A 25,000-nucleotide genomic window follows, 5' to 3' on the forward strand; every position below is an offset into this window, starting at 1 on the left:
AAGTTTGAAACTATCTGCCAGATTCTTTCAGTGAGATCAGAACCTTTACGAGTCACTATGGCCCTGCTCTCAGAGAAAATTTCCACATGGGCCTAATTACTACAAGGCTTTTGCTTTTCTGGTGCAAGTAAATCATTGTGTTCTAACGGACTGAGCCTCTTCACCGCCAGCTTCATTTCATTTTTCCTTTTAAAACTCTGGTCTTCTGAGCTGATAAACCAGTCCATTAACCCAATGAGCCAGCCAGGATGTCTGCCTGTTTTTTAAACTTTGAAAAATCATTTGTTTTCAGAAGCCCAACGTTAGTGAAAAACATACCCACCAGCTTAGGCTATGGAGCAGCTCTTAATGCAAGCTTGCAGGTAAAAAATACTCAATTGTTCTTTCTCTGCACATACTAATTATGTTCTTACATGTGTCATATTTAATCTCCTATTACACTTTCATATAGAGTTACCTATATTTGTGTTTATGTGGGCCTGATGGCCATTCTAAATAGTTGGGTTTATCATCCAAGTAAGTTGTATTACCTAGCACTGCAAGAAGTACTAGTTCTTATTCATGCTGCTTTTGATGTGAAGAAGCAAGAAGGACACCCTGTGGCAAAATCTGGAACACTCAGTTTTGCTGCAAATGTTAGATTGATAGAAGCTTTTGCAAATGCATGTGGATATGCATTAATATTTATCCAAGCTGTCATAAATGATTTCACATCATAGTGTTGGGGAACATGGTGCTCATGGCAAAAACTTTAAAGTTTAATTATAATATATAATTTTTATGCAGAAGAGGCAAATGTCAGGACTTTTTTATTTTGAGTTAAGTTCTGGTCATTTTTTAAAGTATAGCAGCTGCCTGCATTATAAAGGAGCCATACATTGTGTGGAAGGGCATAGGGGTTAAGTGTAATTCAGAGTCAAAAAATGATGTAAAACTAGAAAGTGCTATGAATATCGGAACATAGTTAATAATGGAAAATAATGAAACCTATGTAAGAGAAATAGTAAACCAGAAATAGAGATGCTGTTGTATTCAGAATGTGAAAAAGATTGGAAAATGCACAAAACCCTTCTGATCACCTCTACAACTACCCGAAATGGCCTGCTTAGTGTGTGTACATTCATACACGTATGAACATTTAGAACCGATTTGTGTATGTATGGACTAATAATTTTATTTTTACTCTTTATTTTGCTAGGCTGCACTGGCAGAGAGTAGTTTACCATTGCTCAGTAACCCAGGACTGATAAATAACGCATCCAGTGGCTTACTGCAGGCTGTCCATGAAGATCTCAATGGTTCGCTGGATCACATTGACAGTAATGGAAATAGCAGTCCGGGCTGCTCCCCTCAGCCTCACATGTAAGTGCAGTTAGCATCCCTTCAAGAAAAAATGCCTTAGTCTAAGACACAATATTACTCAAAAGTGCTTTGAAACATGGTAAGAGAAACATCTGGAACTACATGTTTGAAGCTAAGCTATTTAAAGGTTTTAAAATAAATTTGAGTGTTCATTTACTCTGTAGTAAGGTTGGTGTAAGCTTTTTTTAAAAAAAAAAAAACAAAAAACACAAAACCTCTTCAACTTGCTTGCGAGCACTGAATGTAACGAGAGGCCAATCTCTGTGGTCATTTTCATAGCCCGGTTTGTAAGGTATTGTCAGCATGTTCGTTTTGGAATTAGTTGTAACTTTAACTATGAGTCTCTAAACCATTTATGAACTGTAGTGGAGATATTGCCCATTTATATAAACCGTAAAATGCAAAGTTTAACTGTTGCCCACAGTTTACATAGAAGCCAGTAAAGTGTAACTTTTTGCCTGTCGTATAAATCAGTGTAATTACATATTCAAGTTTAATTACTGGTGCGTCTGTATTGGCAAGGTTTATATGTTATATTTTATGCAAGACTACGATTCCTATTAATATTTAGCAGCTAACTATATCATTAATTACTCTAAAATCTTTCCCCTACCATCTTTTTAATGGAGCTGAGAGAGCGGAAGTATTAAAAATTGATGTATTGTGGATTTCAGAAATGTGTCTGAAGCTTTAGAAATGCCTGGCCTTAATCAGTGGTGTCAAATGTGGCAGTTTCTTGTTTACTAAATAGTAAAACATGTATCTTGGAGGTATTGTTTCCCAGGTTATTTATATAACAATTAGCAGTGTGATATCTAAGTAGACTTAGATTTAAGTTTACTGTAGGATGATTTTTAATGTGTATGTGCAATTATGTGCTCTCTTTTTCTGTGTTTCAAGTAGCTGATCTGATTTGTCTTTTTTCATTCCATTCTCTCTGTCACATTTTTAATGTTCATTTTAATTTCTAGAGTGGGATATTTAGCAGTAACAGCAATTGAGACCAAACTCCCTTTTTACTTATGCTCTGGTGTGTGGAGAATCCATTTTGATCTGACCTTTTTTAGGGGAAATATTTCACCAAGTTTTTCTTCTTGTGTTTGGCATGTTAATATACCTATGATCACATAGAAATGTTTATTGTCACACATTTAATTGTTTTATTGCACATTTATTCTACTTGCCTTTGAAAATAATACACTGTGAACATTCATGTATTTTATCAGGTTCCAAACCATTACTTTTTCAAAATGGAAAAATTTGTCTTTTGGAAGTGTCTTTAGATGTATTAAATAATACAAAAGAAGTAATAAAACTTGAAGTAGAAAGAACATGAATATATGCTCTTGAGAGTAACACTACTCTAAAACAAGTAAAGTGAGCAATCAGACAAAAGTTTTTATATCCCATGCTTTATGCTATCAACCATGCAGTGGGTAGCTTGAGGCCTTTTACTTTTAGCAGTTCTCCCGAGTATGCTAATGCTCTCTTCCTGTATAAAATGCCAAGACAATAAAACTTTAAAGAGCAAACAAGAGTTAGATCGTGTGTGTTAAAAAACAGCTACTTTACAAAAAAGAATGACACTTGCTATTAAAGTTGTTTTGTAAGTGTTTGGCAGATCTGTTTACATATCCTGCGTACTGTCTGCCATTCCGCCAGATAAACTGAGATATCTGTGCATATGATTATGTGGATATGGCTGCATTTACAGCTGTGTTTATGGCTAAAATGCAGTATGTTGTAGCAATTCTTGCCTATAAAAGGGGCAAATAACTTGAGTTACACCCTAACTCAAGATTCAGCCTTCCCCTCTCGTTTCTATATGTTGTTTGTCAAAACTGGCAATTTCGGGACTTGCCATGGTGACTCTTTCGAAACTTATGACTACGTGTTGCTCAGTTCTTGATAGAATGAAGCAAGAGAATATAAATGTACTGAGATACCACTGGAGAAAGAGGTTATGATCATTCATCCGTTGCACCAAATTAGTGCAAGATTACTGGGCTTCTGTGAGACCATGAACTGTCAACCAAAAGATACAAGCCATGACTGGATAGATACCTGCTCGCTTGTGAAAGTTTTGCCTTTTCCTTGCCAAGGGAGCCAAGAATATGAAAAAGGGAATGAATTCAATCTGCGAGGAAAAGTCAAGGAAAGGAGAGGTTTGTGCAGGAGGCAGAGGACCAAGGAAGACGAGAAGCCGCCTCTTTGCCTCTGTGACCATGTTGACTGGGGCCCCTCATTTTTGTTAAAGAGCATTACTTCAGAAAATGAGGAAAGAACATAGGGAAAGCATGACAGAAGTAAAATAAGTAAGGAATATGGCAAACAATGAAGAGAACTGCTAAGTTTTACATCACCTGCACAGATTACATAATCTCAGGAGTTTTTTTAATGGAAGATAGTTAATACACTAGGAAAAAAAAAAAATACATTTTACTGCCACAGGCATCCACTTACTGGTAGCTTCCTGAGGAGGTTCACCCAGGAAGTCTGGGTGTTTCTCCCCTAGAGAAGTGGTTTTGTGTGGGGTTATAATTACTGCACTCACCTATAAAGTCGATGGCTCCATTAATCTCCAAGGGGATTAAAACTCCATCTCCTGACTCCCAGGAGTACACTAGCCGCAACACCAGGGATATGCTGAGGAGTTACGTTGCCTACCATCTTGAAGCTGGCACGTAGCCAGCAGCAATGGAGCATGGCATTAGGGACAGAGGCAAGAGGTTGCATGCAATTTAGAGATCAGCATTCAACTGGGAAGGGGCAGAATTTGGATTCTAGACAAGCTTCTAGGGAGAGACATTTGTTTGGTATTAGAGCATCAGCAGGAAATGCAAAAAGAGTCCCAGTGACAGTGTCAAAGCCAAGCATCTCAGGCATTTGGTTGTTAGAATTGTACTGAATATCATCTTATCAGATAAATACATGACAGTGGAACTTTCTCATTTTGGAAGTTCGTATTAATTTTTTAATCTCTTTAAATATAATAAAAATTGCACGTGTGTGTCTGTGTGTATAGTAGTCAGTATTTCTGTGCTTTGAGCATGAGAACATTATCAGAAAAATTGATTTCTGTTATTGTAATACCTTAGCTACTCCATGTCAGAAAGTGAGGAAATTATTCCAGTCTTTGGATTTGAACCTGGTACTTCACATCTGGTTTTCCAGACAGAGTAGTAAGAGCAGTTAGAGTCATCAACTTACCCATCTGTGGACAGATATCTATCATAGGTGGGTGGATCAGCTTACTTAGAAAATAGTCTCTGTTCATAGACTAGACAAAGGCAGTAGGTATATAACTTTAAGTAAATGTATAATATTTAAATGCTTGTTAAGTGCAATGAGTCCCAGCCAAGTGTGTTTAGGGCAGTGGCACTTTAAAAGCTTTACATTTTTTTGCCTTGGGTAATGATACATAATCTGCTCCATTTCTTACACTTCCTGAACACTTAGAAATACTGCATAAGTTTTAGGTGATCGGTATAATCAGTAGCCTGGTAGTTGGTATATCTCCTGTATTAATAATTAGGTAAAGCGTCCGAACTATTATGCTGCATGTCTCCCAGTTTCCATTCCAAGTCTGATGAAAGATGGTAATTCCATGAGCTGGTGTGCAGCGTATCACTATGGGATCTCAAATTCTAGATTTATTTTCTGTGTTTTAGCAGCATTAAGTCCAGCTTCTGTCTTTGATTGGTCTCCAAATCCGGTTCCTGGTAGGTTGACGTGGGCATTAAGTGGTCCCTTCACATAAATCTTTACTGAGAAAATATATTACTTACTGTGGGTATATATGTGCTGTTCAGAATTCCAATTGCCTCTAATACCAGTTGTCAACAATCAGTGTCAGGCAATTATAGTCTTAAGTATAGATTTAAACGAAAAGATGTTTCCTTCATATTTTTTTTTTGAACACAGGCTACTTCTCCAAAATTACTGTGGGTCGTAGGTGATAAGCAACAAGTTTTCAAGTGACAAACACAACAAAAGGTATCTTATATACAAAAATTCATTATTTGTGTAGAACTAGGTGCTGCTAATCTTGTGTAACAATTGTACATGGATTCAGTTAGAAGCTCCACAGTCCATGCCTTTGGGCTATAAATGCAGGCTTCTGAAGTTAAGAAGCAAACCATGAGCATCCGAACAAGTGCAATTAAAGCTGCATTGTTGTGGGAAACTTTGGAAAAGCTTCTATCATCTCTCTGAAGAAACAACAACATCAGACAAGACATGGCATGATACTTAGGGACAATAATGACGGTTCATGCATTAGCAATAGCACAACTTCTTTTTAAGCTGCATGTCATAGCCAGCATACTGCTGAAGAGTTTTGGAGGTATCAAACTCTTGAAAATATAACAGAGACAGGAAAAATAATAGCACAAGGTTGATTTCATTGTGATTTTGATGTTCATTTAAGAATCTAAATTTTTTGGCTCTGAAGGAACTGAAAGTCAGTTCTCACACTCAGGGATGGAATATCAGGTATGGAAATCAAGTTCAACTGTTTTTCTGGTGTTTGTACATTTGTACTAGATAGATCACAGTTAAGTGATTATTACAACTGGCACAGACAAGGGTGTTTTATCACCAGAACGCTTAGTGCATCTCTCGTCCACTTGTTCATGTTTTGGCAAATGCATCATGCGAAATGCCGTTTTACCTCATTGTATAAACTTTGGGGGAAAAGTTAAAATTTTAATCTGCAAAGCTGTTCATAGCAGTTGAGGAGACAAAAAGAAATTGGTCATCAGAAAACTCGGAAAATTGTAGGCTGAGAAAATGTTGTGTCACCGTAGGAAACAATGGGGTGGTTTTGCCGTTCTGTTAAAACTCTCTGCAGCTCATCAAATAAGGAGTGGGAGGAGTTAGCAAATGAGATGGGGAAAGCAGATATCCCACTGGTGAGGTTTTGTGGAAGGGGTTTCTCACTTCTCGTGCTGTGTGAGAGTGTAGACTGAGGACAATGCAACTAATCTCTTACGTTCTCAATTGTCTTATGAAAATAATCTAGTTCCTAACAGAAAATCCAGGATCCTGGTGATAATGGATGTCATACTAATTTCAAGAATTTTAATTTTTGATTGCTTCTTACAAGTACAGAGAAAACAAAAAAAAAAATTTTAAGAGTCAATTCATAAAAAAGGTGACTTCATATATCCTCATCTTGTCTATGACTCTTCGTGTTCAGCTGCTGCAGTGCTGTATGCTGTTTGTAAGAGAGGAATTGTTTGAAACCAAATGTCAAGGTACACATATATCCCATGATCTTTAAAGCTGTTTCTAGAAAACGTTGTGTTAGGTTGTTGTGAGAAAGAATAACTGTTGTCCAAATGAACAAGAGTAAGGGTCAATCTGAGATGAATTAGAAAACTGAGCTTATCCAGTGTAGTCCTTCGCCTTCAATTCTGTCTGTGAAAAGGTGAGTTCCAACCACCTGTGGTTTCAGTCACCTTTTCCTTTGTATTCTGCTGTCGTTGCCAACCCTACTCCTTTACCTTTCCCACTCTTGCCCTGACTGGATCATTTCTCTCTGCAGGTCTATCTGCATAATCATCAAACTTGGTTGTTGGTTTTTTTTTTTTCCTTCAAACTTTTTTATCTTTAAATTTTATTCCTGGAGGCAAATATGATTATTCTGCTCTAAGACCATTTACTTTTGAGGTGCTTCAGTTTGAAAGCATTCCATTGTCAGATCGTTCCCATATCTGATTATTCCAGTCCCCCACTGTTAAGCTTTCACAGCACTTACAGTAGGTTACCTATCATTCCAGTTTTAATACCTTTCATTCCCTTGTTTAACTTCATAATGTTCCAATCCCCTGTCTTTCCTTCTTTCTTTTTTTTTTTAATTTTTTGTTATCATTGCATTGTCCCATTTCATTTTCTCTTTGCATTTACCTTGGTGGCTTGTTCTGCAATAGGAGACTGCTATGATCCAAGTCTCTTGTTCGCTGTATAAGACTTGACATAGCGTATAAGAAAATAAACTCTTAAAACACATCAGTTAACAGGGATGTAACCAGCATTATTAAATAGGTGAGAAGCATGTAATTGAGTTGGATGAATGTGGTAGCAATTGCACTATTTCTGGGTATCCTTGTGCATTAAAAATGTTTCACCTAATCACATGACAGTTTAATGCCTTTATAATTTAATTTCACACATTTTTATTCATAAATCTAACTTAAGATAAGGGGCAAAGAGACTTTGTGACAACAATTGATTTTTATTTTTATATGAAAAGAGGAACAGCTAGGAAACATAGGGTCTTAAAGGTTGTAGCTTTTGTTTGAGCATATTCGCATTGGAAGAGCCCTATTTTGAGAATAGGCAGTGAAATAATTTTGGCTTTGCCTAGAACTCCAAAGCACCTGCAAGTGACAGGCAAGTCCAGCAATCCAACACTTCATCAAACTATTTTCTTACCATTTACATTTTTTCTGCCTTTACTGATTGTATGGATTATGCAACAGTAAGCTCTCCCAAGTTGTGACTGTGTCTCCTGACTGTTGTACAGAGCCACTCACATGTGGGCACTGATGAAAAAATAAGCAAGTATGTTTTGATTAATAATATTTTTCAACCATTCCCAATGACATAACTTTTCACTTGAATATTTTCCTAAATATTTATATTCTATTTATTTATTTATTTTGCATTACTTTACTTTTCAGTCCATCTGTCCTCTATGTGTTGCTTCTGTTCATCAATTTTCTTATCTTTCAAGACTGATGTTCCAGTCCTTTATCATTTCTTCTTTAGTTTCTTAAATGTTACATGTCTTACTTTGGATCAGAAGTCGCTATTTCTTCTTTACATTATTCCAGCCCCAATTGTTGCACTTCTACAGTACATTACCAATGGTCCTGACAAAAAGATCACTCCAGAGATAAAGTGCCTTCAGCTGAAAAGTGTCAGATCCCCATAGCATGGCTTGCAGAAGTTGGTAGGCTCCTGTGGGGTTTCACAGAATCTTTTTGGAAGCTGTCTTCCTGAAAACTTTGTGATACTACTGTCATGAATTCTCAATGTATGGGCAAGGTATTTATGCTTTTCACATAACAGGTCTGTATAAGAAAAGGTGGCATCTTAAATATTGTTACAGATGTTAAAAATGTGTTTGAAGTTGAGCGACTGAATCTCTCTGCAATGTGCTTGTGTAACTCTTAAATTTAATTCATAGCAGATGACTGTCTTTGTACAACACAAAAGCTGAGATAATAGTGCCATTTACAGTGTATTTCTAAAACTGCATGTACAGTTATGATTTTTATCCACTTTTGATGATTGCATTTGGATTTTGAGTAACTGTAATATTAGAAGCCAACATATATGAAAGTGGACACTCTAGATATTTGTTTGTCAACACATGTCCAAAATGTGCCTTTAAATTTGCATATCCTGTAAACAGTTAAATAAAAACCTAGTTATATCCAATTAGTAATGTTTATACCAGTAGTTTAAATTATGATCTGTAAGTCCAATCTATTAATTTAAAAATATAGGACATAATGCTGAGGAAGTGCTATTATTTGACTATTATTTAGACTTTAGAATTTGTAGAAAACTCTGGGCACTGTACACATTTTAAGACTGAAAATTTCAATGCAGTCCTTTTAAAGAGTTTATAGAAAGACTTAATCTCTGTGTGAAAACCCATGTGTAGGTCACATTAAAGTAATTAAATCTCAAGATGACTAAAGATATCATTATACCTGGTAAAGTCCATATACAAAAGCAGTGTTCATAATCTTCTGGCAAAGTACAGTTGGGAAAATGCTCTCTTGGCATCTTATAGCAGTCTCTGATTTAGAATACATATATGTAGTGCAGACCCTGATGTAGTCTCTGTCAGGGTTATAACTGCAGGTGTTCTGGTGGTTCTCTCCAACTAAACAACAATATTAAATTAGGCTGAACAAATCCAGTAGTCTCCTTTCTTTACTGTCGTGGTTTAACCCAACATGCAGCTGAACGCCACGCAGCTGTTTGCTCGCTCCCTGCTCCGCGCAGTGGGATGGGGGAGAGAAGTGGGGAGAAAATAGTAAGATTCGTGGTTTGAGATAAAGGCAGTCTAATAGGACAGAAAAGGGAAGGAAAATAATAATAATGATAAAAGAATATATAAAATAAATGAGGCACACTGCAATTGCTCACCACCCATCAACCAATGCTCAGCCAGTCCCCGAGCAGCAGCCCCCGGCCAGCCTTCCCGTAGTTTATATACTGAGTATGACATCATATGGCATGGAATATCCCTTTGGCCAGACGGGGTCAGCTGTCCTGGTTGTGCCCCCTCCCAGCTTCTTGTACATCTCCAGCCTCCTCAGTGGGTAGAGCATAAGAAGCTGAAAAGTCCTTGATATAGTGCAAGCACCACTTAGCAACAACTAAAACATCAGTGTCTTATCAACATTATTCTCATACTAAATCCAAAACACAGCACTATATCAGCCACTAGGAAGAAAATTAACTCTATCCCAGCCAAAACCAGAACATCTGCCTAGACTTGCCAAGTTCATTTGTTCCACTATACCCATTAATGAGGTTTAATGATGTTGCAGAGCCTTTGTATGATCATGGCCTCTCACTAACCATTTTCAGAGACTTTCATAAGGTTCTGACTGAGATGGATAAGGGGAAATGTTTCTTTGATGCAGTATTATGCTGTGATGTAGTACTCCAGGTAATTAGGGACTTCCCCCACCTTGATTTTTATTTTTCTTTGTTTCCCCTCCTTTTTTTAATTCCTTGCAAATTTGTCATTATCAGACATCACAGCTGAAAAAAAAACGTTCTCTGAGCTTTTATCTTCTGTTCTAAGAACACAGGAAATAAGAGTCATGTTGTGGGCAGCCATGTCATATAATGTCCTAAAATTATCATAGTCCATCTCAAATTTGAAAACCATGGTGGAACTTCATTCCTTTGATTTTAAGCCACACTCCAATTTCCAGACTAAATATGTTCCAATTTAGTTTCACTGATCTATGTTCTAGATTGCGTAGTCTCTCTTACTCTTCCTCTTTTTTCTTGAATGTGTTCTAGAAAGCACACTGTGAACTCTGAGCCTTTGTTTTGGTAGACCAAACAGGCTCTTTCTCATAAAGCAGACTGTCCATTCTCCTCATCTTTCTAGTAGCCATTCCATAAAACTACTCCATTTGGAGTTATTTTCATGTGCAGGTATTAACACTTTTTTAAAGCATTCCAGGTATAGTCATATATAATGTGTTTCTTTTTTCTCTCTGTTCTTTTGGGGAAAAATGTATTTTAGCTAAAATCAGCTAAAAACTGTTGTGGTTTATTTTTGTGGCATGGTATTAAGGATGGACTGGAGGCCCTGTTGTGATAAATGCTGTACAAAGGCAAACCAAAAGGAATTTCCAAATCCCCACCTTCAACTCTTGCAGTCTTCAGGTAGTAATTGAATTGTTTAATTTTTGAAAAGCATCTTCAGATGTAGTTTGAATGGAAGCTGTATATTACTTACAGTACTATCCCCATGTAGAAGAGCATCGGGCTTTGTTTAGAGAAGTGTTGACACAACGCCAGTTGGCATTAGACTGCACGATAGTTTCTTTAAGCCAAAAGGTAAATCATGACTTGTAGCAGTGAAATACCTTGAGATGAGCAGTCATCAAGTAGTGTTCTGTTATTATGCGTGCCCTTTTATTTGTGGCATCATGAAAGACACAATTACGCTTTTGTATCCGTCTGAAGTTACTGGAATTACAATTTAAAACATATCTTTTTTTTTTTTTTATTTTGTAGCTGCATATTTACAGATGTAATAATGAACAACGTATTGCAGTGTACATATTTCATTTGGCTGGAATATCCTGCCCTGTGAAGCAGAAGTCTGCATTAAGCACAGGCCAAAGTATGGGGTTAAGAGGCAGGATATATTAACCTAGGCTCTGTGATATCTCAGGTATCTCCTAACCAGCTCAGTCTGCAGGCAGACTATATTTGTGTGTTCTTGCAGAAGCCATATAGATATAACATATTCTTCAGACATGTTGCCCTTCACATCCAAATCTTAAATCTGTAATAGCATAAAAATGGGAGGCATGATTAGTATTCACACGTTGTTAACAATTTGAAATGTTCTGAGAAAAGTTAGAGTAAGCTTGAAGTGTTGCATGTAAGAATAATCACTGGTGTAAATACGAGGTGGTGATGACTGGATATGCCGTCATTCTTAAGACTCTAGAAATTGTAGCAGGTCACCAACTGAATGTGCGCTGACAAAAGTCTGTGGTTGTGAAAGCATCCTTAACAGGAATGTTGGACATAAAAGTAAGCTCTATCCTCCACCCGGTTCTGATTAGCCTTTTCTGAAGACTGAGGAAGGGCTAAAAAATATTAGGTTTGTTGAGAAGAGAGAAACTGAGGGGGGAAGTAACGAGTCTTCAGAATGCTGTGCAGAAAAGATGGGAAAGAACTTGTCCTTATCCATTGGGAATGGGACAAGAAATAATTGATTAGTATTTCAGCAAGAAGAGTTAGGATGGACTCCAGGAAAAATAAAACCTTTCTGACTGTAGGATAATTAACTGCTGATATGTGTACCAGCACAGACAGACTGCGGATCTGCTGATACTGGAGGCTTCTAAGAGCAAATTAGAAGTGGTCAGAAGTGATTTAGGTATAAATCATCCTACTTTGGGGTAGGAGAAGGGGATGAAGACACTATATGATCTCTTGAGGTCCCTTCCCAACCCTATTTTCTTCGGCTCTTATGATAAATCTGGAAGAAGTAAGGTTTTTCATGTGTGCCATGCCTCTTAGTAGAGGCTAGCCGAGATTGTCCAAGTCTATTTACTTTGTAATCTGGAACAGCTGTCATAGCTAAATATCTTTAAGCACTCTTATTTTTAAGATTGACTGAACCTTGGCCTTACAGAAAAATATACACTGAGCATAAGATTCAACTAATATAAGAAATGTCAGCTGGGGCAGTGCAGACAGCCCTACACAGGTCAGTTTGACCCATTTGTTCCTGCCGAGGGTGACATGCAGTTCTACTTGTTAAACGCTACTATCAACTATTTGGCAAAAAACACATTGAAGGGCTGGCTGTTCTAGCCAGCCAGAAACAGGGTTGTTCTAGCAGGCAAGGCAAGTCATCACTTCAAGTCCTAGCTCTTAAACATTGAAAAAATAAAATCAAAGATCAATGCTCCAAGAAACTTAGCATATGAAAAGAAAGTATTTTGGTAGCATCCTGCTGAAAATTTTGAAACATAACCATGCCTATCAATCAACATTTTCAGTGAAGACTGTTCCAGAAGAAAAAATGTACCGTGCCCAGGTGTAAGTGTAATACTGTTTAATCCCTTGCTGCTGCATTAGAACAAAATGGTTAGGTGCCACTATGGAAATGTTGATGATTCACTTATAAAGTCTATCTGTGTGCTGGAAGTGTTAGTAAAAGGATATTATTTTCAGCCTTTTTGTCCCACACTGTCTATCATCTGATCAGCTATATGTTTCCCAAGGTGGCAGGGTTTTATTGATGTAAAAATTTTCAATAGAAATAGAAAAACAATTTCATATAGCCTGTATTTATATTAAGATGTGTAAAAAACACACATAGTTCAGTCCAAATTCTCCCTCAGCTTTTACTGGATCATTGAATAGCTTTCCAGATTTTGCACAGAGAACATTTGCCTACTCTAACCCACAAATAACACTGTGATATTTAGTCGTTGCTGCTAAGTTTCTGTGTAATGGGTACAATTTTAAAAAACTCCCAGCCATTACCTACTACAGAGCTTGCCAGATCCATAGCCTTTTCTTTAACTTTGTTGTTTTCACGCTTGCTCTTTTTTGATGGTTCTTCAAGAACCCCAAAAATATTCAGACACTCAAATCTCTTAGTACTTCGCCATTTTCCTTTGAATTTTTACCTTAAAAACTTCTGTGTTGTTTCTCCTTAATCCTTTTCTTTGTTTAGCATGTTAACTTTTGATGTTTGAACTAGATGCAGTTGATGGTTTGAAAGACTTGAGAGGCCTGTGCCCTAAGCTAATTCGTAGTCAAGTTTCTACTTTTTTGTGGTTCTATCACAGAGAAAATACATTTATTTAGACACCAAAGGGAGCAACCAAATGTCAAGGATCGGAATTTTAGTAAGAGTCACTAGAATGAGAAAATCTATGTTATGTCATCTTCTTAATCAGAACTTGATTCCTAAAAATTTTGATCCTGTAAGAAGGGCTAATTGCGCATGAGTTTTGAGCCTTATTTGATATTCAAAGAAAATACATTGTTTATATGTCAGTTTCCCAAAAAGATCCTTTCTTTATCTACGGTTCAAAGATTTAATCTGATTATTTTCATAGTGAGTATTATTAACATTCATAGCTGATAATATATCAATGCAGATAGGGTATCCCTATCTTTAGTCTTGGTATTTTCTTACCACGTTTAAAAAAAACCAACCAACCAAACAAACAAAAACAAAAAACAAAAAACAAAAAAAACCCAAACCAAAACAAAAAAAAACCCACAAAAAAACCCACCACAAACCTGAAGAATTAGTCAGCTTAATTAACAGTTTCATAATATAATCAAATCTAATCAAATATATCTTTTTTTTTGTTCAAGGCAAATGAAATTGTCATGTGGCTATTGACAAATCTGTCAATTTATTCTCTAGAAATTTCTCTGTACAAAGGTCATTTCTTTATACAAAGCTGAAAGGAGGAGGAGAACATGTTTGTTGGGGTTTTTTTAATTTTTTTTTTTTTCAACTCAGACTCATTACTATAAATTTGAAATTCTTCAAAAGCTTGTTTTGCATGTTTTCCTTTTCATTCTGATTGGCCACCAGTGTCCATTTTAAAACTCTGATTACAATAGAAACTGGAAGTTTTAGCTGTCCCTAATTTAAAGTGAACCAGTTTGTAATTTGATGTGCTTGGGCAGGGCCAAAGTGATAGGGCGAGAGGCACCAAACGCTCTCTCCAGCCACTTTCGGAACAAATTCACTGATGTATTTGTAGCAATCATCCCTGGGTTGGGAAGTGTACCTATGGTATAGAAAGGAAAAAGGAGAGTTTTGCTTCTGATCTCTATGAATTAATGGTTGGATGGCTTCTGCAGTATGAGGGTCAATATCTGTTAAAACATTTTCCTGTAGAGTAATGGCAGGCAACGTCTCAGAATTATTGAATACTTATATAGTTTAATCCTATTAAAATATTTAATAAATTAAAAAACACAGCTCATTAGCTGTGTAGCTTACTGAGGATCTTAAAAACTTTTCTTTAGCAGTAACTCTGTGCCTTTTTATCATTAGAAGAAATTAGTAGTGGGATAACTGTGGTGATAAAATTATTATAAATATTCCATATTAAATTGAATGACCCTTATGTACGGGTAAGGTGAAGTGTGAACATTTGCTTATTTCTTGTATTTTCCTTATTTCCATATTTCTAGTGTACCACTTTTACTCATATCTCCAAGCTGCTGCTGCTGTTGTGTTAACTTCAGTGACAGCTAAATGAAATAAACTTAAAGTACTCCTATAATTTTTAATGTTTCCTCCTACAGATGTGTTTACCATGCCATAGGTCACTTCTGTTGTTCTTTTCTGGATTCTGCTATATTGTTTTTGAGATGAGTGAGTAATAGCTAAAAGATACTCAAGTACATCGAACATACTAGTTGAAGTGAAGGCCTGCTATAAATACATAAATATGCTTTATATTATTGTCACTGTCATTATTCTCTCCTAATTAGTCTAAGATACTGGTTTTTGACTTCTTAAGCAGAGGCACTATTGAAGGATTATTAATAGCATATTTCCCAAGTGGTTACAGTAGATAAATGTATGTGGGTAGCTTATTTTCTTCCTTTTATTTGTCAACAAGAAATTGATCTCCGTGTTTGATTGTCAGCTTTGTTATTTTTTCACAGTTAATTTTACATATGACTAATCTAAATATATTGTGTTGTTCTCTCCTTTTATATCTTCTGGTGTATTCATAATTATATTCAAAATAGAAATCAAATGTAGCATCGTAGAGAATTCTCGCTCTTAACCTACCTCCACGATGTGAAATAATTTTTTCTTTCTTCATTTAACTAGTTTCATTACTAGTAAATCTTTACATCTAATTTAAGTATGAGTTAGATTTTTGAAGTTTCTCACAGGAATTTGCAAATTAAAATACATCCATCACATCTCCTTGTTTGCTGTTGTATTATTCTTAGAAGCCTCGTAGGACAAGTAAAGTTAGTGGTCTTCTATATACTTGTTACTCCACCTCATTTGTCTAGTAGAAAAATATGCTGTTCACTATGTGTACCACCTTTGCTTATTCCCCCTTCTCCCCAAGCGTTCTGTCAGATGCATTGCATATTTCACTTATATCTTCTGCTGTGAATAAACTTCACAAGTGAAATCTTGGCCCTAATCAAGTCAAGGGGAATTTTGCCATTGATTTAAATAAGACCTGGATTTCATCCCAGGAAACCATTTGTCTTCATGTCTTTGGCTTTCCCTCATTTCTTATTCTGCCTTCAGTCACTCCTAATCACTCCTAAAGTCCATCTGATATTTCTTGTGACTGCTTACAGCCGCATTTCTCAATTTTAGTTCATTAAAATCTTTTTTTCCAAATAAGTTCTACCAGATCTGAAATCTTCTTATTAGATGTTTCAAAATTTGTACAGTCTTAGTAGTCTCCAACATTAGCAAAATTGCTGGTGTTGAAATTCAGAACGTCTTTATCTATGCAAATACAAGCAAGAAGATATTTCTGAGTTGAGGCAGGACTAATTGGGAATGCCCTGTTAACCAATAAGTTTCTAAGTGATTTTTTAAAAGGTTTGTGGGTTGGTTTTTGGTTTTTTTTGTTAATAAAAGTGTCATATCTTAATATTTTCTGCTATCTATATTCCCCTAAAATCCAAAAGATACAGATAAAATCACCTGTTTTTTCTTCTGGGATTTTTGGCATTAAACTGCTGCCTTAATCCTTTGTACTTCCTTTTCAGACACCATATATTGCTTGTGGCATATTCTACTCTTTAAAATAGCACCATGTGTTCACTTAGTTCAAATTTTCAGATAACAATATCTTCCTGCTGTCCGCCTCCCCTCTGATACTAGAGGCACATATGCACTCAGAATAGCTTCCCTCTGCCATGTTCATGCTAGATCTTCACATCCAGTTAATAATTTTTCTTGCCTTTTACCCTGATCTTCCATTTGCAATACCTCAGTATTCTCTGTTTTCTCCTGGGACATAAGAATATGCTGGGACCTATCCCATTTAACATGTTTATTTATGTCCTGGAGGATGGACCTCTTTCTCATCAGGTTTGCAGATGACATAACATTAGAGGAACAGTTGATATGCGTAAGGATAGCATAGCCATTCAGAGGACCTGCATGCGCTGAAGGACTGGGCCAAGAGGAATTTTTATGAGATGCCATGCCCTGCACTGAGGAAGGAAGATCCCCTTGCAATGATGCACACTAGGATGGCCTGGCTGGGGAGCTGCTTTGCTGAGAAGGGCCTTGGGGGTATTGGCAGAGAGCTATCTGAGCATGAGCCAGCAGGGTGCCCTGACAGCTGAGGTCAACAGTGTCCTGGGCTATATTACGCACAGCAGAGGGCCAAGAGACTGAGGGAAAGTATTATCCCCCCTTCTCAGCACTCATTAGACCACACCTGGAACACTGTGTCCAGTTTTGGTACCTCAGCTGTGAAAAATAGAGCAGTAAACTGGACTAAGTTCAGAAAAATGTCACAGAGATGATTGGAAGCAGAAGCAATTGCTCTGTGAGGAGAGGCTGAGGGAGCTGAGCTTGATCAGCCTGGAGGAGAGGTAGCTTTGGGGGGGACCTGACCCTTAGTATCTACAGGGAGATTAGCAAGTAGATGGGGACAGGCTCTTCACTGTGGTGGTAGACTGAGAGACAGAGGGTATAAGTTAAAATGAGAGATTCAGGCTGTTTATAAAGAGAATTCTTTCCTCATGAGGAAAGTCAGACAACGAGTGGGGCAGTTGCCAAGGAAATTGTATAGTTTACATCCCTGGAGGTTTTCGAGACCCAACTGGGTAAAAACCCTGAGCAACCTGATCTGACCTTATAGCTGTGCCTTCTTTAGGCAGGAGGTTGACCTAGAGACCTCCTGAGGCCCCTTTGAATTATCCCATCATCCTAGAGTATGTTCCCAGATAGACAAAACAATGAGAGAGTGAGCAGAAGCCACCAAGCTCAAGGAGAAAGATGCGCTGGGTTTTTACAGATACCAGTGAAGTCATATCAGGTGCTCACTGAAAGGATGGGTCTTACAAATAGCAACAACTGAGTTTACATTTTTTTCAGATATCACGAAACAAAAGCTGTGTTTGCAAGACCAGTTTTGTGCAGTTGGTAATGATGGGGTTTGTCATCTATTAATTTTTTTCCCAGAGGGACTCACCTACCTTTTATCTTAAAATAATTGAAGGGAAGGCATGAAGAACACTAGTTTCTTTTACAGTGACTGATAAGATTATATCAATACCTATTATAAATAGGAAAGCAGGTCTCTAGTCTTGGAGGTTGTAAAAGCAATAATAGACTTACGCAGTCTCATTCTTACTTGCCCCTACGCCTTACTTGATGCACCCGAGGCACTTTGCGACCATTGATCATTAATTCCATCTTACGCCATCTTCTCTAGTGATGAACTCAAGAAGACAAAATTTAGTGGCCTAATTAATTATTCCAGTGCTCTCTTATCTCCTGTCAGAGTCCATAGGAGTGCCTGCTGGCTAGGGCTGTTGCCTCTGCTTTCCATCACTAAGTCAGTGCAACTCCCAGCTCCACCACAGTAGACTTGAAATCCTTAGTGATGGCTAAGATGATAGATGCGAAAAAAGTATATTTTGAAAGTATTTTTTGTGCTTCAGTGTTGCATTTACGAGCTGAAAAGGTTGCTACTTACCTTTATCTCTCTCTCTTGGAGGGCCCAGGGTGGAAGGGCGTAATTTGAAAGTGGCAGGTTGACAAAGCACATCCAGAAACACCCTCACTGAGGAGCAGTGCTTCTGTAGGCATCACATTTCCAGTCATCTTCCACCAGGATGTTGTAGCTTCACTCCTTAGTGAAGCTTCACATTCCTTAGTGAGATGAGGTAGCACACCCTCAGCTGCCTGACAAGTATATGTGACAATAGGACCTTCTTCCCTTTCTTGCTTCAAGCAAGAGATTTGCATATAGGCATTATTTTATCTAGAAATAATAGCACTTCTTCAGCGTTTCAGTATATGTGATAAATACATGGGGGAAGTGATTCCTGATGTTCAAGGAAAAATAACAATGGATTCTGTGACAGTTGTAGCATTACTGAATTTGTATTTAATTACTCATCTAATACGCTTTCTTCCCTTTCTCAATATTTGGATTAGTATCTCCCTAAATGGCTGTACATATTCACGTCAATAAACAATTCACTTCTACTTAAGAAAAATAATAAACTTTTTATAATAGCGTGAAATTGTAAAGAGACAAAGTAATAGAATTAAATATATTGAAAATACTGTAGGATTTGAGGATTTGTCTCCGTTTGCCTACCAAGGCATAAATATAAAAATTCTAGATCTGAAACAGTGGATTGGAAATAAGAGCTTTTCTTTTTAAACTGCTGTAGAATATCCTACAGACCTAGAGCTGTACTGGCAAGATGAAACACAGCTCTTCCTGAGGAAATACTAGCCCAGATCTACTATAAAAAAAAGGGGGGAGGGGGGAGAGGGAAAGAACAAACAGGTCAATTACTACATTTTAATACATTGATTATCATTTTGCCAAATAATATTTGTTGAAAAATATTTCTGTAGAAAAGTCCAAAGAAAGTCAGAGCTTTAAAAATACTAGGCCAGAGAGAAATAAAATTTGTAAATAATGTGTGTTTCAAGAGATTAAACTAGGAAAATAGTTTATATAATGTTAGGTGTTAACACAGAAAAGTCTTCAGAAAGCCAAGATGCTTCAGCTAAAAATAGAGATTAAAAATATTCTTCAGGTACTAAAATATAGAAATATACAGAAAGAATTAGTTTGGCCGCAGTGATCTTTTTGTTTTAGTAGCTTACCTTGTTGACTTGGACAAAAAAATGTTCAGAGTTCCACAGTTTGAAGAATCTTGTAGATGTGGATCTTTTTAATCTTTTCCCAAAGTATACCTGGAACACTTTGTGCAGCTGAATCAAAATTGCACATGTAGTTCACAATGCCTACAGCATTAAAGAATTGAGGGCAGTGTGGGTAATAAGTAAAAATATAAATAAAAATTGCAAGTGTCTAACCTAAAAAGTTACACTGGAGATGTGGAGTTCTATAAAAGATACTGTGTAACACAGGTATGTTCTGTTTTGGACTTTTCATACACTTAGTCAATTACATATAGTTGATGTAATGGAAGTAAAGATAGTGGAGAAATAGTACAGCTGGAAAAATATCTGCGTACTAACCAACTGGTTTTGAAGATGTAATGTTTGTAGGCTTAAGGCTGTCTACAGAATTGTGAGGAAGAATGCATCGAACTGTACATCATTTGGTTTGGGAAATGGTTCAAGTTGTCTGGCAGCTACCTTTTTTTAAAAAAAAAAAATTAAAAATCTTTATTAATTCAACAGGCAAACAAAATCTTAAAAGAAATAATCAACATAGGTTGTCATACCACATATGGCTTAGAAATTCTGCAGTCCCAAAGATTCCCTTGGGAAAGCTTTCTTCAGCTGAGTTCCAGAAAATTCATCATCTTTATATACTTCTACATGAAGTCACTAGGAAAGCTAGTGAGTCAATAGTATCAAAATTAAAGTCTCATAGAAAATAAGCCTGGGAGGGACTTCAAGACATGATCTAATTTATTGCCCTTTGTGCCACTGAATACCAAAGTAAAACACTCCCTAGTGTTACTAGGTGCCTAAGTCACCATAGCAATACAAAATACTTTCAGCTGCAACCCAGCAAAAAAAATCACACTTGCATGATTTTAGACTGATTATTGTAACCCCTATGTGGAATAAAAATGCACTGAAAGATCTTTAAAAAATTACATGACTTGCTGCAGACCATACACTTGGCCACAAAGCTCACAGTAAGCACATAGACATAGGCAGCTTTTCTCTCTCAACATCTAGCACCTCTTTAATACAAAGCCAAGAGCAAAATCTTTTCAGTGCCAGTCATTACATTGACTTAACTGTCTGAGAGACTGCATCTCTCTCCATCATGACATCCCACAGCACTTTCCGTTAAATGGTTTTAGCAGAGCATTAGACTTCGGGTGGATATGGGTAACAATGTTTAGAGGGCCCAGATCTGAAGTGTGGGATTTGTTCCACTGGGGATCCTGGAGGGGTTGTGGCACTTCCCCAGTGGCTTTCAGAATTAAACAATGAACCCCTTGTATTTTTTTTCTTTTTTATGTATACAAATGAGAAATTAACTAGGTCTTTTTTTCTCCTTCCATAGAATTGGATGAAAGAAATACAGGGAAACTTAAATTGTTAAATCTCTGTTTCAGAGGAAGGGAAGTGCTGTAGTTACTCAGTGCTGATGGTTATAAAAGGCATTGTCCGACTTTGTATTTTTTCCAAAGAAAAGTTGTATTTTCTATTCAAAGCCTGGAATGAGCACTGTTTTTACTAAACAAATCCAAACCTTGTTTATTGTAATTATTTATATTTTGTTGTCCTGCGCTCTCTCTGCTGTTTTGCTGGATTCAGTATCCCCTTACATTAAAGCTGATGTGACATGAAATCTCTGTAGAAAACATGCTATCCATAATTGAGAATATTGTATCAAGTATCTTGTCTCCTTGTTGACACCAGCTCAACTCAATTTAATTAAGAAATCATGTACTTGGTTATAAGATCTGGTTGTTTTCTTGTCAGCAACAGCATACGTTCTAATGTTTAGAAGTTTAATGTAACACTTGTTTTATTGCCGTTGCCTAGATTTTAGCAGGATTTTAGTAGCTATTATACTAAACAAGTTTTCCCAAGGCAGGATCAGGCTAATCTTGTGCAAAACTCAAAAGACAGGTTCACCTTGTATCAGACGAGTTATTATAGGCTTTGGGAATTTGGCTTCATCTCTAAATATTTGGAAGTTACTTTATACATTCGTTCCCAGTATATATTTATCCCTCAGCTGCCTGTCCTGTTATCTTTCTTTTTCCTTTGAAGCCTCAAAGCTCTTCTCTAGCAGCCTATGAACAGTCTTCATGAGGCCTCTCTAAGTGTCCAGCAACTGTTACCTGTCTCCTGGCACCTGGCAGTTGTTCCAGTTAAATGTTACAAATGATGATGTCTTTAAGGATATAGTATACATCTGAGAACATGAGAACGTGAAGTTGTAGTTTGCCAGTTGCAGGATTGAGAGAAAAATCTCCACGTAAAGCTGTAAAGCATATGGAAGAGTGAATGTTTGAGGCAGCTGCAGAGACAGAGGAACTTTGTGTTCTGTGACCTATGTGCAAGGAAGAAGTAATGTGTTGAGATGAGCCGGCAGCTCTGCAAGTTATTAGAATCCTTCTTTTATTTTACAAAGGTCCCTCACAGAGAGTTTCATTTACAAAGTGCTGGGGTATGAGGAAAATTTTCTTTTTTAACAGTAGATCCACCAATTGTAAAGAAAGTGAGCCATGGAAATTAGTATGTTTGTTTGTTTGTAGCTTTACGAAAAAGTTCTTTGAACTAATTTAGCATTGCCATATTTTATTTTTGCCGCTGTTGCAGGCATCTGCTTACCTCCTGTTTGTTACACTGCATTGTTAGTCCTGAGCTCAGGTAGAGTTGTAGTTTACAGCACTTGTTTAATAGGAGACAGCCATTTTGATGAGGACATTTGGGCATGATGTAGTAATAATACTTGCTAAGAGATGACTCTGTCATCCCTTTATTCTACCAAAGAGTTAGCAGTGACTGAACTCGCTTCTCACAGATGTGTCTAATCTCTTCATAAAGATCCCCAAGGATGGGGTCTCCAAGGCTCCTCAAACAGTGCTTCACTGTCTGTACCAGCATCTGACCTGTTGCTCTTTCTATAACCTAAGACACCCTTCTTTCAGCCTTTCTTCATATAACAATTTTTTTCTAAATCTCTGCCTGGATTTTCTCAAGTTACCACTATTTGAAATCTCATGATCTTCACCAATGTGCTTGCATTACCTCCCATTTTGTTGATATCCATGAAGTTAATAACTATTGTATCTTCTATGTTATTAATAAAATACTGACTAGTTCTCAACCTAGGATTGGTCCATCAAGGAATCGTGCTAATCTGTTAGAATTCGGATTCCAATTATGTAGTAGATAAGTAAGTTCAGTTAAGAAATCACTAAGCTATGACCTGTTTTTAGGTTTGAGTAGCATGGTTATTAATAAAAGGACATAGCATATATAGAAATTTCTTCAGAATTTATGTTTAAATACTCAGCACTTCACATGGGAATTTCTTCATAGCACACTGTTTCAATTGTATAACAAAATGGTAGTGTAGAATTTTTCAAATAAATACTTTAAATATATATCTGTCGGTTGAAACACACACGCATACACATTTTCATGTTAGTTATATACGGATACCAACATTAATGTTGTCTTGGGATATATATATCTTATACTATACTGAAACTCTTCAAGATAAGAATATATTGAGCAATTTAAGATGATTGTTGAAATCTTGTTTTGCTTATGGAAAAGAAAAGAATAAGGGTTTTGGTTTTCATATATATTTTGTACTGTTGCTTCCTCCTCAGAATATACGTAAAATACTATAAATGTAAGACCCTTTACATCTCTAACCAACGTGCCTCAACTTTGCCTTTCAACCTTTGATTTTGAAAAACGAACTCTAGAGTTCAGAGAAACGTTAGTTTCAAGAGCCTATGTGTTATTCCTTGTGCTTACGCTTCCAGAAAGAGGTGTTTGTATGTCAGTATTTTCTACGAGCCATACTTTTAAGCTGCTGGCAGAAAAGCCTATGAAATTTATTTTTGCATGGACAACCGAACTGCTTGATTTTGGTCTTGATTACTGTTGATCTGGAAGAAAGTATAATTGACAAAAATGAACATTTTCTGTCCTAATTAGTTTTCTAAGCTATTAATTCTTCCACAGATTAGACATCAAAGTAATCTTTGAACTGTCCTTGCAAAAAAATAGGTCCTTAGTACTAAAAAATTACATCACAAGAAGAAGTAGTATCTTAATGTGTAGTGCATTTTTAATGGATATTTCTTCTTATCCTCCCTGTTTGTACAGTGGCTGCACTTCAACCACAGAAATCTAATAAAAACAACCTGGACACCACCCTTAAAGGAACTGACCTTATTTGGTAAAAAATAAAAGTCTGTAGTCAGATTTTTTTAAGCGTGGAAATGAAAGCATAGCAATTAATCACAGAATGGTTTGGGTTGGAAGAGACATTTAAAGATCATCTAGTTCAGCCCCCCTGCCCTGGGCAGGAATATCCTTCATTAGATCAGACTGCTGAAAGCCCCGTCCAACCTGACTTCAAACACTTCCAATGATGGGGCATCCACAACGTCTCTGGGCAACCTGTTTCAGTGTCTCACCACCCTCATTGTCGAAGATTTCTTCCTTATGTCCAATCTAAACCTGCCCTTCTCACGTTTAAAAATGTTACCCCTTGTTCTGTCACTACAGGCCAGGTTAAGAAGTCCCCATCTTTCTTATAAGCCCCCTTTAAGCACTGAAATGCTGCAGTAAGGTCTCCCCGCATCCTTCTCTTCTCCAGGCTGAACAACCCCAGCTCTCTCAGCCTTTCTTTGTAGGAGAGATGTTCCAGCCCTCCAGCCATTTTTGTGGCCCTTCTCTGGACCTGCTCTAACAGGTCCATGTCTGTCTGGTACTGGGGACCCCAGGGCTGGCTATACTCCAGGTAGGGTCTCATGAGAGCAGAGGGGAAGAATCACAGCCCTCAACCTGCTGGCCATGCTTCTTTTTATGCAGCCCAGGATAGATTTGCCTTCTGGGTGACAAGTACATGTTGCCAGCTCATGTCCAATTTTTCATCCATCAGTATCCCAGGTTCTTCTCTGCAGGGCTGCTCTCAATCCCTTCATCCCCCAGTCTGTATTGATACTGGGGCTTGCCATGACCCAGGTGCAGGGCCTCATGCTTGGCCTTACTGAACTTCCTCAGGTTCATATGGGCCTACTCCTCAAGCCTGTCAAGGTTCCCCTGGGTGGCCTCCCTTCCCTCCAGTGAATCAACTGGACCACTCAGCTGGGTGTCATCTGCAAACTTGCTGCGGATGCACTCAATCCCACTGGCTATGTCATTGATGAAGATAAAAAATATTGGTCCCAGTACAGTCCCTTGAGGGACACCATGGATGAAGGAATATGCTAGGTATACAGGTGCACAAAGTGCAATTTCTTGGGAGCAACATAGGGGGCAGAATATTGTAATAATAGTGTTACAGCATTTGGAAGTGATTAATACGGTATTACATCATGATTAAAAGCATTGAAGACTTCCATCAAAAACTTAGTCACAATTCTGAAGAAAATATCCAAAATGGAGTTCAGAAGTTCTCTTCAACACTTACAAATGTTTGAAAAAAAGATCCTA

The 25,000-nt window shown here is 37.2% G+C and overlaps 1 protein-coding gene across 14 annotated transcripts in view; it reads left to right on the plus strand.

Annotated features, from left to right (window-relative positions):
- Positions 1 to 25,000, plus strand: part of FOXP2 (forkhead box P2) — a 440,819-nt gene that overhangs the window by 407,888 nt on the left and 7,931 nt on the right. For all 14 annotated transcript variants that reach the window (XM_075081092.1, XM_075081101.1, XM_075081089.1 and 11 more), the window contains 2 exons: positions 293 to 362; positions 1,199 to 1,362. In XM_075081092.1, the coding sequence (XP_074937193.1) occupies positions 293 to 362; positions 1,199 to 1,362 (234 nt within the window). The remainder of the gene's footprint in view (positions 1 to 292; positions 363 to 1,198; positions 1,363 to 25,000) is intronic.

The sequence above is a fragment of the Phalacrocorax aristotelis genome, chromosome 1 (genome assembly GCF_949628215.1).
Source record: "Phalacrocorax aristotelis chromosome 1, bGulAri2.1, whole genome shotgun sequence".
NCBI classification, from domain to species: domain Eukaryota; kingdom Metazoa; phylum Chordata; class Aves; order Suliformes; family Phalacrocoracidae; genus Phalacrocorax; species Phalacrocorax aristotelis.